This window comes from Prionailurus bengalensis, chromosome C1, assembly GCF_016509475.1.
Source record: "Prionailurus bengalensis isolate Pbe53 chromosome C1, Fcat_Pben_1.1_paternal_pri, whole genome shotgun sequence".
Taxonomy (NCBI): Eukaryota; Metazoa; Chordata; class Mammalia; order Carnivora; family Felidae; genus Prionailurus; species Prionailurus bengalensis.
Genome location: NC_057345.1, coordinates 81,209,500 through 81,227,550, shown reverse-complemented (window position 1 = coordinate 81,227,550; position 18,051 = coordinate 81,209,500). Strand labels below are relative to the sequence as shown.

The 18,051-nt window shown below is 36.8% G+C and overlaps 1 protein-coding gene across 1 annotated transcript in view; it reads right to left on the bottom strand.

Annotated features, from left to right (window-relative positions):
- Window positions 1-18,051, bottom strand: part of LOC122480807 (TLC domain-containing protein 4-like) — a 72,105-nt gene that overhangs the window by 26,098 nt on the left and 27,956 nt on the right. Inside the window, exons 4-5 of the mRNA XM_043575630.1 lie at window positions 17,275-17,333; window positions 14,847-14,941 (exon numbers count right to left, since the gene is read on the bottom strand). Of these exons, the coding sequence (XP_043431565.1) occupies window positions 14,847-14,941; window positions 17,275-17,333 (154 nt within the window). The remainder of the gene's footprint in view (window positions 1-14,846; window positions 14,942-17,274; window positions 17,334-18,051) is intronic.

The window sequence follows — 18,051 nt, the reverse complement described above, 5'->3', positions numbered from 1 at the left end:
GGACTCTATAATAGTCTTTAAATACTAAAAGTTACTAGTAAAAATAGTCAATTTGATATGTTGCTTTCATCTAAATTTAGCCAAAATGCAGTATCTCCACACTGAAAAAACCTCTTGAGTTTATAAAAGAAATGGGCATAGCATCCTGGCTTTTCTTCTAATTTCTCTTCCCTCTTCCCAAAGAAAATGGTTCTCTCATATCTAACACAGTCTTTCTCAAAGTGTGGTCCCCAGACTAGCAGCATCACCAACACCTGGAAATTTGCTAGATGTACATTTTCTTGGGCCCCATCGCAGACCTACTGAATTAGTAACCATGGAGGTCAGATGAGCAATATATTTCTAATAGGCCCTCCAGGTGATTCCAATATTGACTAAAGTTAGAGAACTACCATCCTAGCTTACAGATGATCTAGGAATCTCTAAGCCCTCAGGAAACTAGCTCCATACTTCTCTGAAATTGTAATTAGTGAAGATTTACAAACCCCCCATCAGATCCTACAGCATTATCAAGGTAGACCAGCTGCATCCCTCTAGAAATATTTTCCTGACTCCTGAATCCTGAGCTAGGTCAGGTGTTTCAACAGATTTCTCTGCCTGTCTGTTAAAGTACTTACACCCTTGCAAATTATCTATATTCCTTGTGTCTCGTTTACTGTTGTATCCATAAAGCCTAGTACAGTGCCTGGTGCATATTTCCTGAGTTGAACCTCGCCTACTCCTCAGTATGAAGCAAGGAGAATCACCTCCAAAACCAATTCCTAAGAGTCCTGCAAACCTATATCTGAGTGGGTGAGCACTCTGATGAGAATGTAAGTGTTCCATTGTAAAAGAAAAGGAGAAAAATATCCAGATTTTAATTTTGTAAAGAGATCAGTAGAAAAGAATTAGAGGTCATGAGAAATGTGTTATGATAAAAAAAAGTCTTGATATTTAATCTCCCAAACTTGATACCTTTAGATTAGTGAAACAAGACAGAAAAAAGTGGGTTGGCAAGTAAGAGGTGGGGAAGATCACCTCACACCCATCACATTGGCTAATATCAAAGACAAAAAGTAAGTGCTGGCAAGGGTATGGAGAAAAGGGGACCCTCATGCACTGTCGGTGGGAATATAACCTGATGCAGCCACTGTGGAAAACAATAGAGGGTCCTCAAAAAATTAAGAATAAAACTATCATATGATACAGCAATTCCACTTCTCAGTATTTACCTGAAAAAAAAAACAAGAACACCAATGCACCCCTATATTCATCACATTATTTACAACAGCTAAGCTGTGGAAGCAACTGAAGTGCCCATCAATAGATGAATGGATAAAGAAGATGTGGTATGTATATACAATGGAATATTAGCCATCAAAAAGAATGAAATCTTGCCATATTTGAGAACAAGGATGGACTGGACCTGGAGGGTTTTAGGCTACATTAAATAAGTCAGACAAAGAAGCAAATACCATATGATTTCACTTATATGTGGAATCTAAAAAAACAAATGAATAAACAAAAGGGAAAAGAAACAGATTCTAGATACAAAGAACAAACTAATGATTGGGAGGAGAGGCGTGTTAGTTGGGGGGCGGTGTCAGAAGGCTAACAGAATGGAAAGGGAAGGGTGTTAAGAGGTACAAACTTCCAGTTATAAGTAGGTCATAAAGATATAATGTACAGCAAGGAGAATATAGTCAACAATATTGTAATAATTTTATCTGGTGATAGATGGTACTAGACTTAACATGGAGATCACTTGGCAATGTATAAAAACATAAAATCATGATAATGTAAGCCTGAAACTAATAGGATATTGTTTAAGTATACTTCAATTGAAAAAAAAAAAAAAGAGGTAGGAGAATTTGAGACCTGCATGACAGCTATGGATCAGAAGGAAAATGGCTAGAAGCTGGTTATGTATGAGCATGCCAGCAAACTAAGAAGCCCTTTCTTAACTGCATGATTTGTGACTATTACTGAACTTCTCTAACCCCATTTCCATATCTCTCTATAAATATGGTGAATACTTTTTAAAGAGCTGCTATTAGGAGTGTATGGCTGCCCCTCCCACCATCCTCATCTTCCCCATTTTATGAAACAGTGGAATGACAGAATTAACTGAGAAATGGAAGTGTCTATGAACCACTATATCCTGCTGCTGATGGCAGAATTTCCATAAATATTTATTGGCCAGCTGACTGCTAGAATCTTTCAAACTCTTATTCTATTTGGGCAATTCATTATGATAATTAAGCAAGTAAGTCTGGGGAGGCAGGGATGTTAGGACAGGATCACAAGCCTGTGGCATGGAGGCCAGGATTTGAACCCTAGCACTCCTGGGTGACCTCTGGCCAAGCTGATCTAAATTTCAGTTTCTCAGGACACCGAGATCTGGTTAAGCATCCGACATCAGCTCAGGTCATGATCTCATGGTTTGTGAGTTGGAGCCCCGTGTTGGCTCTGTGCTGACAGCTCAGAGCCTGGAGCCTGCTTCTGATTCTGTGTCTCCCTCTCTCTCTGCCCCTCCCCTGCTTGTGCCGTGTCTTCTTCTGTCTCTCAAAAATGAATAAACGTTAAAAAAATTTTTTTAAATAAATAAATTTAAGTTTCTCCATTTGTAAAATGGGCATAATACCATCTTTTTTGACAGAACTGATGTGAGAACAAGATATGTACTAATAGCAACCAAGAAAAATATGAAAATAGAAAAGGCACTCAAAAAGTGGAAAAAAGGGGCATATCAGGGGCTCAGTCAGTTGAGCATTCGACTCTTGATTTCAGCTCAGGTTATGACCCCAGGGTTGTGGGATGAAGCCCGATGTTGTGCTCCATGCGGAGTGTGGGGCCTGCTTAACATTCTCTCTCTTTCGACCCCTTTCCCCTGCTCTCCCACTCTCTAAAAAAAAAAATAATAATAAAATAAATAAAAAGTAAAATAGTGGAAAAAATTTTGCAGTTAAAGGTGAAACTGAACCCAGTAGTTTTTCATATCCTGATTGTACAGAAGACTGATTAAGTTTAAGAACAAGTCCTAAAAGGGCCTATGCCATCCTGTCTATGTAGAAGTCTCCACCTCACTGATATTTGAGTGACTTCACAGGACCAAGGGCCCAGCCTGAAACGATAAGCAGAAAGGGATGATAATAAGAATGACAGGTTGCCATCACAATTAGTGAGGACTAAATGTTGGTTCACTATTGCTATTTCAAGATAAAACATAAATTATGTCCACACATCACTTCTCAAAAAGTCGTCAATCTTACTTTCTAATTGTTGCAGGAAAAAAACATCCAGTTTGAAAAGGAAAATAAATACTTCCACGGGGGAACAGTTTTATCTACCAAATAGGTGACACCAACTTTCCATCTCACAACTATATTTCACTCAGCTCAAATTTCACTGTTCAGGACAACTTTATGTTTCTTACCATCATAATGTGGTAGGGTTGAAATGGACTCTGAAGATGGCCTCGTTCTATTACCAACTGATATTTAAATCCCATCTACCAAAGCTCTTCCAATTTGCCCTTCAGCCTGCACAACTCCATGGTGAGAAGTGTAGCATCTCCTAAAGCTGTCTGCTCCTTCCTGGGAGTGCTATTCATAAGTTTCAGAACTCTAATGCACCCTCTCTGACTTCCATCTACCAGTCCTACTTCTGATCATGGTAATCCAAAATCTCTTCTTCACATGATAACCCTTGAAATATTTAAAGACCATTCATGTCTATCTTCTTTCCAGGTACCATTTCCAATTTGCTCAGAAAATTCTGGTCTACCCGCTTCAGAGTTCCTGAACCTTATTAACTGGCAGTGTTCAGACAACAAGAACAAAGAGGACAAACAACAAAAACCAACCAATCTCTTGGTGAAAAAAAAAATGTTTACACACAATAATCTCTACACATTAGTCAAACATGTACAAACATCTTTTTGAAGGTGCAGGGTAACCTTTCCAAAGAGAATTTTAGCAGAACATGTCCATATACTTAAAAACGCATCCCACTTTCCCAGGATTTCCTCTCTACAGAATTATTCTTTGAAAATAATTGTGTATGGCACAAATATGAAAAGATATAAGGATGTTCACACAAGTTATATACAATAGTGAAACTCAGAACAAACGTATAACAATAGGGAATTGGTTAAATATGATTATATATCCACATGCTGCCAATAGAGCTAATGATCCAACCAGATGGCCTGAGAATAAAACACATTTTCAGAACTTACAAAAAACTTAGAGAATTTACCTCCTTCACACTCTTCCTTAGGAAATCATTTGAAGTTATGCTGCAGCACAATGAATGAGTGAACCAAGAAAGACAGACATGGAATCCAGGAAAACAGTGGCCCCAAACCAGGAAAGTCATGGCAGGAAGCCCAGGACACTGGGCAGCAGACCTAGAGAGCAGTCTGTTCAGACTGAAGTGGAGAATGGAGGGTTCCAAGGGCAGGTATCTGGGAAAAAACGATCGCAGAGATGTGATGCTATCCTTGAGAGTATGGAACAACTCAAATATATGATAAAGGCCAAGAACATGTTGCAAGAAAAAAGGGAAGCATTGGAAACTCTAAACAAAAATTAGACAGGAAATGTAATCTTGTTTGTGCAGTCCACTATTTTAATATGATTGTCATAATTGATTGTTATAATTTTCATATTGGTTTTCTCTGTGTAGGATCAAACAGATGTAAAGGAAAACTTGGTTCAAAATCTTGACAATACAACCCACCCCCCCACCAAGTACAAATGACAAACTGAGAAGTGAAGTAGTGGTTAGAGACACAAAAAGTAGCATAGGAGCACTAATACCCTCACCTTAAAAAGTATCAAGAGGTGCTACAGAACCAGAAATGGAAGTTTTCAGAGGAACTTAGAAACTAAAATTCCTTTAACAACACTGAAAGGAAGAAGGGAAAGGAAAGAGAGATGTGAGAGTTAAATGCTTATCATAACAAGAAGATAATGTCATCCAACATTGACAAATAAGACGGTGACAGTCTCCAAAGATGGCTGCCATCACTTCCTTCCCTTCCTAGATGTGCACAGTGCTCCTCATATGAAGAGGTGGAATCTTATTTTCCTCCCCTTGAATCTAGGCTGCCCTAGAAAACTCACGTGACCACCAGAATGCAGTGGAAGTAACATCCTGAGTCTTCTGAAGCTCAGTCATGAGAAGCTTCGCAGAGGGGCCGCAGGAGGGGCCACAAACAGGCACTGTAGGCAACAGCCCTGCTGAGGTCCCAGCAGAGAGCCAGCACCAATTGCCAGACACTGGAATGAGCCTCTTTCAACCCAGTTGAGCCTTTAGAGGACTCCAGTCCCAAATGCTACTTAACAGCACCCACATGAGAGATCCCATGCAAGAACTGTCCCACTTTTTTTTATATTATTAAGAACTCATGAGTCAATGGTTTTCAATGGCTATAATAGTTATTCTAATTGATGATCAAAATGTCACATTTTTAGCCAATGAGAGAGCTTTCATGTTAGTTCTTATGTCCTTTAGACATAACCCCATTAGTCTTTGATAGGCTTCTTGCTTTCTGACATAAGATTGCCAGTTATTTTGTTGTATGCAATACTTCAATGTGTAAAATAAATGTTAAATTTTGAGCCCATTTTTGTCATATATAATCAAACACAGAATGCTATTTTGACTTATGCATACACCCATTGGAAAAAAGTGGAAATACCTAAATGTAAATGGTAATTAAGTAAATATAGTCATCTCTGGGTTGTGGGATTTGGGAATTATTTTTTCTTTTTGCTTGTCAATATTTTCTAATCCTCAAATAAAAATTAATGACCTAATTTCTTCAAATGGCCTCTGCCTATACATTTTTCATAGCTTTTTTAAATGTTTATTTATTTTTGAGAGAGAGAGAAAGAGAGAGAGAGAGAGAGATAAGGGGCAGAGGGAGAGGAAGAGAGAATCCCAAGTAGGCTCCACACTGTCAGCGCAGAGCCGGATGCAGGACTCTATCTCATGAACTGCGAGATCAGGACCTGAGCCGGAATCAAGAGTGGGTCACTTAACCAAATGAGCCTCCCCAGTGCCCTTTTTCAATTCACAGTGTTGCTATAAGGGGCCTTAATCACGGTCTTCCCAAATGTATACTTTTGTGGTTCTCTTTCTACCTCTCTGAAGTTCTCCTCTGCCTCTTTTAGAGGATCATCCTTCTTCTGGTTCCTGCCCCTGCCCCCACAAGACAAACCTTACTTCTAATGCATATGGGCCCCTTGCCCCTGGGACAGCTGTGCTACTGCCACAAGGTCTCACAGCATCTCAAAGTATCTTTCTGCCCAAACGGTCTCCCATGTCCTTCCATGGTATCACATCCCTTTAGTGCTCTGGATCCTTTTGCCCTCTTCTTTCCCTTCATTCTGTGAAATCCAAATTAGTCACCCTGCTCTGTTGACTACAAAATGGCTTTTAGATTTTTTTTTCCCTTCATTAACATGACCACCACCATAACCCCTAAAATTAAATTCCTTCATAATCTATCACTCATATTATTCCAATAACCTCCTACAACATTTCCTCCCCCCATGTAGCATTTTTTTTCTACATATCACCATCAGTCTTATCTTTCTAGTATGCCAGTTGTATCAAGTTTTTTTGTTTTTTGTTTTTTTGGGGGTTTTTTGGCTAATGGGACTACAACAACTCTGTGAAAAGTGAAAATGCAAGTCTGGTGATCTGGGATGTTGACTCCATCAAGTGACTCCATCTTATTCATCCAAACATACAACCACTACTGAGCGCACACAGATCCACCCTGACACCCTAGTCCTTACTATCACCTCCGAAGGTCTGACTTCTCTTCAGGGATTTTCCTCATGTCTTCTGACCTAGGAAGTCTTCCCCACTTTTTCCTGCTAATCTAAACATTTTTTTTTTGAGAATGAGGTTAAGTCCCATCTACCTCAAAAGCTCTTTTAGAAAATTCAAAAAAGCACAAATATATATAGGAAAATTTATGCACAACTCATATTCACTACAAGAATATACATCAAGTATGGTCAGTAGTTATCTCTGAAGAATCAGACCTAGACAACATTGGACTTACTAAGCCCTATATTTCAACAGTCTCAGATTTTTTTTTACATATATCCATGTTCAGACTAAAAAAATTAACAGAAGTTAACACAGTCATCTTTCCGTTCCCTAAATTGTAATGGCATTACCGATTTATCAGTGGGCGATGTGTTCCTTGAATTTTTTGATAGTTTCTTACGCTCAAATCTTAGCTACCTAACGGAATTGCACAGGTTCCATCATATGCCTTGTCCCCTGTACCCCCAGAGTTCCTTTGTTCAAAACCACACAGGGGTGGAGGACTATGCTTCAGTCTTGCTTCTATATTTTCTGCTCCTGTATATCAATGACTCATCACCTGTTTAATCCAGTACACCTGTGACAGCATTAGGTGGGACATGGCAACCATGAGATAAGCTTTAGGTTATGCGTGATTCCTCACCACCGTATCCCCTTCTCTCCTACTCAAGAAAACCTACTGAAATACAAATGAGATAGATGCGATTAAAGGGACAGGCTCAAGTCTAATAGTTTTAGACAAATAAATTACAAATTTTGATACTTTACTGTTAGCAAATTATGACAAAACTCACAATTCACTTCTGGTCAATATGGCTTTTCCACCTCTGCCATCTACCTTTAAGGAGCTCTCTTCCTGTAGTAAAACTCATACTTGCCTTGGCCTCTACGTGATTCTGTGAGGGAAAACAAAACAGGATTTGTCTGATCCCTTCCGGAGCTTAAAAGAAAATTCTCCTTTTGGCCAGTGATTATGAAAATCTGGATTTTCTTACCATGGGAAATTTAATTTTCTAACAGCTGAGAGTAGCTAGGGTCAGGGCCTTCAAAGGGAAGGGAGAAAGAGAACTAAAAGTATGACGCACCTACTTCTGTTGGCGTGGTGCTACATACTGTGCTGCCATCGATGGGTGGGAGTGGGGTGGCCACCCTTTCCCACCATAGGGCTGGAGAGAAATTCTGAGCATCCCACACCGGACACTTGTGTAAAAATGTGACTGTGTTCCATGGGAGCAATAGTGAGGTGTTTTATAGGTTATTGCACGGACCTGGAGCCTTAACACATTTCCATGGAAACCCCTTTCAGAGTTCCACCAATCTAAAAGTGACATTTGGGAACAAAACCCATCCTATATTTAATAACTTTTTGCTAAACTTTAATCATTAAAGGTTTTTGATCATTTATTTACAAGACAATCGAAGGTCTGAGTGAACACACAGGATCAGATGATTGCCAAATCAGACTCATGTGAAACCGTGATCTTTCCTGGTACTGAGCTTTTAGTAAATGTTCCAAGGATACAGGCCATCAAATGATTCAGAGGACACAGAAAGAGGTGCGGGATATCAAAGGCAGCTGGTAAGTCAGGTCCTCCCTGTGCTGTACAGGCAACTCCGGCCCAGAAGGTATGAACACTCTACTAAGCGAGGTTCGCCAAGTTTCCCACATAGCAGTGAGAGTTTAACTTATAAAACATGTCCATTCTATACTCTCCAAAAGCTGTACAGTGCACATGACATTCTCCAAGGAGGCAGGCCTCACATTCCTCTGTTCTCTTTATCATGGGTTGTCTTTAGCCAGGGACATCCTAAAGGCATTCCACAGTTAAGGTCTCTTCTCCCAGCAAGTGTCAGTACTCTGTCTACCCAAAGGTCCTGCTGACAAGGTTAGACTAGAGTCACCGGCCCTCCTTTCTCCCAAGAAACAAATGGTATGGCAGGCCAGCTGCTTTCACCCCTTCCTTCCAGGGTTACTTAGGAACCTGGTGACATAGCTTAGCTTATTCTTACTTGCCCACTGCCTACCCCCCGAGCATTAGAACCAAATCAAATCATTTTAACAAAACAGCTGAATCACAGAATTTCATCATTAAAATAAAACTTCAAAGATTTTTTTTAGTGCAAACTCCTACTCAAAGTTTCTACTTATTATATCTATTTACGTATCTATCTGATTGAAGATATCTTATGGTAGGAAGAACTACTTTAAAAGGCCATTGTTATAATTTTCTTTTTATTCAATGGTGTCTCTTCTGTAAAACAGAAGTCTCACCTGCCTCACTTTTACTGTCCCCAAAGGTCCTAGTTCTAACACCTGAATTAATCCAGAATTAGTCCATTTTCTTCTACTTAATAATCCTCTCACATTCCCCAGGACCTTTCCAAACCATCATGTCCTACAACTTATCTTTTGTGGGCTGACCTCTCTGGGTCCTTCAATTGTTTTGTCTCAGGACAATAGCTTCCTATTCTAATCTCTGCTCTGTCATCTGGCAGCCCTTTCCCCTACCCCCGGTATATTCAAGGTCAAGGGCTCCAGATAATGAGCTTGGGTGTGGTCTAACAAGGAAAACTGTAATTTTTGTTTGAATTGGATGCTGTGCCTCCCCTAATAGAGTCTAAATTTGAAAACAGCTTTCTTTTTAAGCAGATGTGACATGCTATTGGCTCAACTGAAGTTGTGGTCATTTATCACTTCCAGATCATTCCTCCCCACCTATATACATCATCATACCTAACCGCAAAACCTAACATTTATCATTATTAGATTCCATCTATTTGTTTCAGCCTACTGCTCCAGCTTGAAACTTTTTAAAAATGTAATACATCATCCAGCATATTATTAGTTCCCCTTCCTAACCTTGTTTCAGTCATTTGATAAGCTTGTTAAAAAAAAAAATCTTTTTATTGTGGTAAAATATACATAACATAAAATTTACTCTTTTAACTACTTTTAAATGTTTAAGTCTCTAGAACTTTTCATATCCCCAAAACGAAACTCCTCCATTCAACAGTAACTTTACAATACCCCCTCCACCCAGCCCCTGGTAACTATCCTATTTTCTGTGTCCAAGGATTTAACTGTTCTAGCACATCGTACAAGGAGAATCATATAAGACTGGGTTTTTTTTTAAATCTAATTAAGAAAAAAAAAATCACTAGCTTCACCACACATAAACTGTAAAAAAAATAATAATAATAAAATAAAATAAAAATCTAATTAAGAACAAAATATTGACCTGGGTAGACATGGCAATCATCTTGGCTGACATCTATTTTATCTTCACACATAAGTCCAATATATGAACTATTTCCTTTCCCGGTATTGAAAGGAAACAGGCTTCAAAAGCCAAGCCAGGTTAGAGAAAGAAAGGGAGACAGTTCTGCTAAAATGATCCAACTATGCAAATATGAGGGGATGCTTTTCCACACAGAAAAGAGTGAAGTGGTAAGCACAGTATAAGGAAAGAAGAGGTATACTTGAAATCTTCCTAAAACAAAATGGAGGAAGGCCTTAAGGAGGTTTGTTATGTTCATGAAATATCAGCAATGGTCACTTCAGATATTCTATAAGAAAAAGTAAATATTAGGGGCACCTAGGAGGCTCAGTCAGTTCTGTGTCTGACTCTTGATTTTGGCTCAGATCATGATCTCACGGTTTGTGAGATCAAGCCCTGCATCAGGCTCTGTGCTTAGGGCGGGAGCCTACTTGGGATTCTCTGTCTCCCTCTCTCTCTGCCCGCCTCTCTCTCTCTCTCTGTCTCTCTCTCTCTCTCTGTCTCTCTCTCTCTCTCTCTGCATCAGGCTCTGCAATGATGGCAGGAAGCCTGCTTGGGATTCTCTTGTCTCCTTCTCTCTCTGTCCATCCCCCCACTCTTTAAAAAATAAACAAACATTTAAAAAAGTAAATATTAAAACAAATTCCAAAACCCAAACACATTTTTTCACCCCTACATATGTACATCACATGTCTTTACATAGATACACAAACATATATAACACATATTATTTTTTAAATGGCCACTTAACATTTTTACCACGACTAAATCCCTCAATTAGTAGAAAGAGTTATAAGCTCACTGTATAATTCTAGTTGTATGCAGATTTGAATAAGTAAGCTATATAAATAATAATAAAATACTTTGAGACTTACTTCTGCTAGTCTATTGCTCATTATAGTATAAGATGACAATATTTTGATAATCTTTTATTTCAGTGGAAAAAAGGTTAACATGTTATTCCAGTTTTTAAAATATTTTCTTTGATGTAACTATTTAATGTTTTTTTTTACTTAAAAACTTTTTTTAATGTTTTTATTTATTTTTGAGACAGAAAAACAAAGCATGAACAGGGGAGGGGCAGAGAGAGAGGGAAACACAGAATCTGAAGCAGGCTCCAGGCTCTGAGCTGTCAGCACAGAACCCGACGCGGGGCTCGAAGTCACAGTGTGTGAGCTCATGACATGAGCCGAAGTTGGACGATTAACCGACTGAGCCACCCAGGAGCCCCAATATTTAATATGTTTTTAAGTTTATTTGAGAGTGTGCATGTGGGGGAAGGACAGAGAAGAGGGAGAGAAAGAATCCCAAGCAGGATCCTTGCTGTTAGTGTGGAGCCCAAGTGGGGCTGGATCCCACTAATTATGAGATCATGACCTGAGCTGAAACCAAGAATTAGACACTTAACTGAATGAACCACCCAGGTGCCCCTAACATGTTATATCATATGAAAATTTAGTGGGAAATAGAAATCACACAGACCTTACTACTGAATCTTGCTTTAGTAAGCTATATTAGGTGACTATTTTAATACTTGCCTAGTCAACAGAAATGTTAATTTTTGAAATTTTATTACTTTTAAAATGTTGTTGTAACAGCCATGATAGTTACTTAAAATTTTTCTTTAAGACTATCTTAATGGGAGAAAAGAAGGAAATACATTAGTTATGCGTAACTGAGAATAGGCAACACTATTCAAACCATGTTAAAACATTTAAACAGTTTAACACTGTTAATGATAAACTGTTAGTGAGTCATGGCATTTGTTGCATGGTGTTGTGGAAATTCTTTAGACTAAACCTAAGACTAATATTTTTCTAATTCTTGTCTCCTGATATAAATTACAACTTTACCTATCTGACATAACAAGCCTTTCATTTTTCAGCACCACTTCCTACATACCTCCTTGCAAAGTGTTTTTAAAATGTGGACACTGGGGCAGAACATTAAACAAGAAACAAGTTCTCACCTTCAAGGTATTCACACTGCACCTTAAATACCCTTAAATAAAGGCACTGAGAGGCTCTGAAACCAAATTTTCTTCCTGGATTGCAGCTGAATGGTGTAATGATTAAATTCCAGGGTAGTGTAACCAATGCATAAGAGTTGGGGAAAGTCTGTTACAGGAGTGCTTTTCTTTTCGAATTTAAATGTTTTCCAGTGTTATATAACTTGTTACCTAAAGATGTGATTTGGGGAGAGAGGGTGATTCATAGGAAACACAGAAGAAAACTAAGGCTACCAGAGAGATCACAATGGGAGTACAAAAGACAGTGGTTTATCCTTAGAAAGAGACCTTAAAGCATAAATGTGTTCACACCCTTTATAAGAGATTACCCTGTCATATTTTCCCTGACAACTAGGATCCTAACCAAGGGAGGAAAAGCTGAATTTTAGGGGAAAATCTGTAGGATTTTTACCTTTCTATATATAGAAGATTCCTTAAGCTCTAACTTATTCCCCCCAGAGAATCTTAAAATGCCAGTAAATACACTAAAGAAAGGTACAAAACTAGTGATCAAGACATTATATAACCTACATACAACTTATTTCATAACCTAAATCTAGAAGAATCTTACTTTTCAACTATTCAGTACAGCATATGTTTAAAACCTACGGATAACTTGCCTCCATTTTCCACTTTAAGTTTTATTTAGTTACAATCAGAAAATCTTTTAAGAAGCTGCTACAAACAGCTTAAACAGTCTCATACGTATCAAGTCAAAGTACTTTCCAAATACCAGTTCTCATCATATAAGTGAAGAACTTCATAAAAGTTTATATAAAATAATAATAGTAGTAGTAGCTGTTGTTATTTTGTTAGCCTTAAACAGCACAAAGTGACCTGGGAATTCATTGTAGTCAAATAGGAAATGTAAAATCTATAAATGACACAGGATCACTACATCTATGAACAATTATTATTTTCTAATGTTCTTGTTTCCCTATGAATAGATTCACTTTAATTCGATAGACTTACTTCATATCATTCATTTCATACAATAGGACACAGGAAGGTATCAAAAAAGCAATCACCTCTAGAAAACACTGCAGTTGATTTTCTTATCAACTTAACTAAATGAAGAGTTAATTTTTTTTAAATACCCAGCATGCACTTTATTGATTTTTTTAATAAAGGCATAAAAGTCCAAAGAGGAAACAGTATCCATCCCACATAATTAAATACTCAACTTGCCAATGCACGCACAGCCAGCCGTTTGCCAAGCCCGTGATACAGTGGCCGAGGCACAATAGCAGCTCATAGTATTCACATTTACAAATCCACGTAAGTGACCTGTTATCTTTCACCAGCTTATATTCTTTTCATAGCACAATGGTTATTTGTGATTCATGTTCAGAGAACATACTTCTACACTGCAGCATGATATTAAACTCACATGGGCACCCACACATTCTTCCCAGATTTAACCCAGATTTGTTAGTCAGCTTTCATGCTTTTTACCAAGTGTTTAGGAAATAAGCTCTTGTACACCAGATATTTAAGACCTGTAAAAGGTAAGAGTCTATATTTCACAACTACCTATAATCAATTAAAATCTAAAAAGAAGACAAACAGTAGGAAATGCCAGTTAAAAATAGCAGATTTCTTCAGAAAAACAAAGTGATTAAGGATACCTTTTGGGTATACATAAGCACTTATTGATAGCATTAAAACCAGCATAGTTTTTTAAATATTCGTATTAACTTTTTAGATTTATTACTTCAAGTGGGTGATACAGAGAGATATTTTGATATATCTGGTTCTTGCAGAAATAATGCCAAACTGACATCTGATTCACCAGCTATCTTTGTGCAGGCCAATATAAAGAAAAATAGAAGAATACTAATACACATTAATATTTTAAAGCCCTCCAAATAGTCACAGATATCTGGTAACATAAGGACTTTAGCAATACCAAGTCAGAAAAAAAAAGTCAGTGGCTATATTTAAGTTTTAAAAAGGAGAAAACATGAAATGGTATACCATAACTATTACATAAAATTTATACTATTCTGGTTTACGTATATCTATTATTTCCAAATATCTATTTGGGGCTTGTTGGTATATCTAGATTGACTAAAAAATAATTGATTGTGAAGAAACCTATCTAATGTAAAAGGAATGTAAAATCACTAATTTACAAATGTGTAATGTAGAAAAATAATTTTAGATCTAAAATTTATTATGCATTACTGCCTGAGATTTGCTGTGAGTATCCTCTATCAGCTCAGGCTTGGAAGTCTGATGAAGTCTCTGAGCAAGACTCCTCCGCTGCTCTGGTCTACTTAAATGTAATCACATATGTACATGTAATTGTATGGGAATTGAATAGAGAAGAAATACTGAATCTAGTTATACAAGACTCTATCCCTAGCTCTGGCTTTTAAGTCATAAACGCATCTAGAAAGACGGGCAAATACCAACAGCTACCCAATCGTAAACATTTTAAGTGAAAATTCAAGTGAAATTGAATTAAGTGAAAAAATTAAGTGAAATTAAGTGAAATTGGGGTCATCCGCCTTTCTTAAATTTTATGAATCCAGACACACTAATATAAACACACACGTAATTATTTTTGTTAATGAATAAGATAACCTATCACAAGCACGAGCCCTGAATGAATCTGGAGTTGGTCTTGATACACTGGGAACTGGATGTTTAGGTTTCTGCTCACCAGTAAGTCATTACTCCCAATCTTGTCTACTTGTCAGGCTACCACAGATCCTGGCACTCACCAGTACAATGGAGTATGCATACAGCGCTGTACAGTGATGGATTATAAAATATTTGTCACCAATCACTTTCCAATACAAAATGAGAATCAACAAATCTGAAAGAAGGAAACATAAGTGAGATATCACATAGGAAGAAAGCTGTCCTGTTTCTCAAGTGTATTTAACTCTGTCTTCCTGACAACTGGTCACAGTCCACCCTGAGCCCACCCCACTTTGTTCATATTGCACCAGTCCCAATACCCACTTTATTGTAAAGTATCTGTTTCCGTACAGCTGTTTCCCCCACTCTACTGTGACTGCTCCAGGACGAAGAACAAGCGTGGGAGTCTAACACAATGCCTATATAGTTAATACTTACTTGCTGAATATATTCACAGGTTACATATTTGTTGAAAGTATAAATAAATAATTTGTTTCTGGGGTTAAATAAAATGGAAATACTATTGAATGAAAACAACTTTTAAGTAAGCTTAAATTACTGATGTTTGTTACTACAACAATTCCAACAGGTAAGCTGGTTGCAGAAAAGGTACATAATGACCAACTCGTTTATAAGACAAATTCAACAAACAACCTTTAAAAATTAAAGGATGTGATTAAATATTAATTCAAAACAGCTAAAAAAAAGGAAAAAACAAAACAAGAACTATGACTATTAAAAAGATATGCAAAGAAAGACATCAAGGCAATTTCTCTTTAAAAGATCCTGAACCTAAACACCACGATTCAGAAAATGGTTTCCTTTAACAAAACAATGTTTAACAAAACAGAAACTTCTCAAAAATGTAAATGCAATTATTTTCTTTACCAAATGGTTAAACGTGAAATTTAGACATGGAAGAAATGGCCATCATAGATGGAAACCAGGGGAGGATTCAGGTTTAATGGGTTGGAGCTTATATAATATGGGAACCTTTTTCACAAAAAATAAAAATTACTGATGTGAATATGTATAAAAAGAAAAAATCAGATTAGAAATTTTAAAGGGAAATTTTAAAGGGAAAATAAACAGCACAAATGTGCAAATCATATTAGTAATTAACTGCATGATATACCTCTCTGGATACATCTTCTCTATATATTTTGGCTGTATAGTCTTTGTTCACCAATTTATATGATAATGACCTTGTAATATTTTCCATAGAGTTCGCTTTTCATTTAGCTTGGTTTAAAAAAGTTTGTTTCAGTTCATAATTCATAAGTGCTTCAGATTATTATCTTATTTGGAGAAAACTTTATCAAGTTTCCTTCATATAAGACTTTTTGGGTACTGATTACTCTCTGAACTGACAACGCTCATCAACCAGTGCATGAGGCAAACGTATTATAAATTTTGTGTCATCTTTGTCAATGACAGCACATTCTGTGCCAAACAAGCAAATCTTTTTCTAATGTGTTCACATGATTCACTCTTCTTTTAATTGGGCCATCAAATAACTCAACAGCTTACTCATTATTTTAATTCAAAATTTATCTCTTCCTCATAATGAATGTGTTTGGGTATAATAATCTAATTTTTTCCTTACAATTCACTTCTTGATGGCAGAAAATTTTCTACTGAGTCCCATCACTCATCGTATCACTTCTGTTTCATATCTCCTTATTTTTATTTAGATTCTCTGTCAGCTATTTATTAAATTTGAAAATTATAAAACAGGGCTCTCTATAAAATGTCCAAATCAGGGAACTGTTCTTTCTTTTGTCTTACTGAGATGGTCTACAACATCTTTGCAAAGAGTTTAAATGGCACACCGTCACTTAATTTCCCCCTTTGTCTCATAATGTAAAAGGCTATTCCAACTCCATCCCACACAAGGGGAAATATGACAGAAGGAAACATGGTGTAGGAAGAGTTCTTGATCTTAACTGATTATGACCAAAAGTTTCCCTTTGCAATCTTTACCCAAACACTACAAACCATGAGCATAGGAACACGTTTCAAGGGCCGTTACAAGTGAGAGACTTTGATGCTTAGCTTTGTGAGTTTTCCAGGAATTCCACCTAAGAGACTCTTTAAGCCAAAAATGGACCATTGCTAGTAAAAAAAAAAAAAAGAATATATATATATATATATGTATATATATATACATACACACACACATATATATATATGTATATATATATACACACACACACACACATATATATATATATATATATATATATATATATATATATATATATATATATATATATATATCCGGGCCTAACTGAGGCCCCACTCTGCAGCTCTATCTTCAAAGAGAACCAGAGAGCCAACAGGAAAAAAGTTTCATGCTCTACCATCACAGCAGATATTTTTTTTCCTGTGTATGAGTCCTACAAGCTACTTCTCAAATAAATAAACCAAAAGCATACACTATGTATTCTTCGCAAAATCCCATGAGTAGTTTAAAAAGAAACAGACAGTGATCAACTTATCACATACCAGAAATGAGGTAGCCCGAAGAAATAGAGATATTCACTTTCACAAACGATGAGTCACCCCTATAAATATTTTAAAAAAAAATTCTTTTTTTAGCACATGCGTTATAGATGACAGCTACATTTATTCTACTGAAGAGTAGAATTAAAATGCTTTCTATAGATTCTTGAATGGTGAATTGTCATTTGCACAAGGCACTGTGTTAGCTGTGATATACTTCTAACTGCACGAATGATAATTTCTTACATGAGCTAAAAGTTTTACATAAACAATTTTACCAAAAGATAACTTGTTATAAATGTGTTCTCATATGATTTGTTTGTGAAAGGATTCCAACAGAATTCCAGATGCTGATGTTTTTTGATTCCTTATTCTAAATCAGAGACTCAAATACTTCAAGAAATCTTCTGGCCTGCCCCTGATCTTGAGACCATATACTATTGGGAAATGGTTAGAACAAGACAGCTTAATCCTGCTGTTTCAACACCTATACATATCAAGGTCCTACAATTTGCCTTAATAATCATCTTTACTCCAAGAAACAAATACGAATTATCAGTCTTTTCATCAATTTATAATGTGAACTCTTGGTGAAATGAAGACAAAATTAAACTGAAATGCAAATGTAAAGGTTAGATGCCCTGTCTTCTTAACAAATGTTGATCTGCAAATATGGCCCAGGAAAATTGAACCTGGAATAAATTACAGCATCAAAGAAAATGTGAAAATATCAAAAATTACACAAGGTAAACATTTGATAGGGACAAAAATTGATCAGTG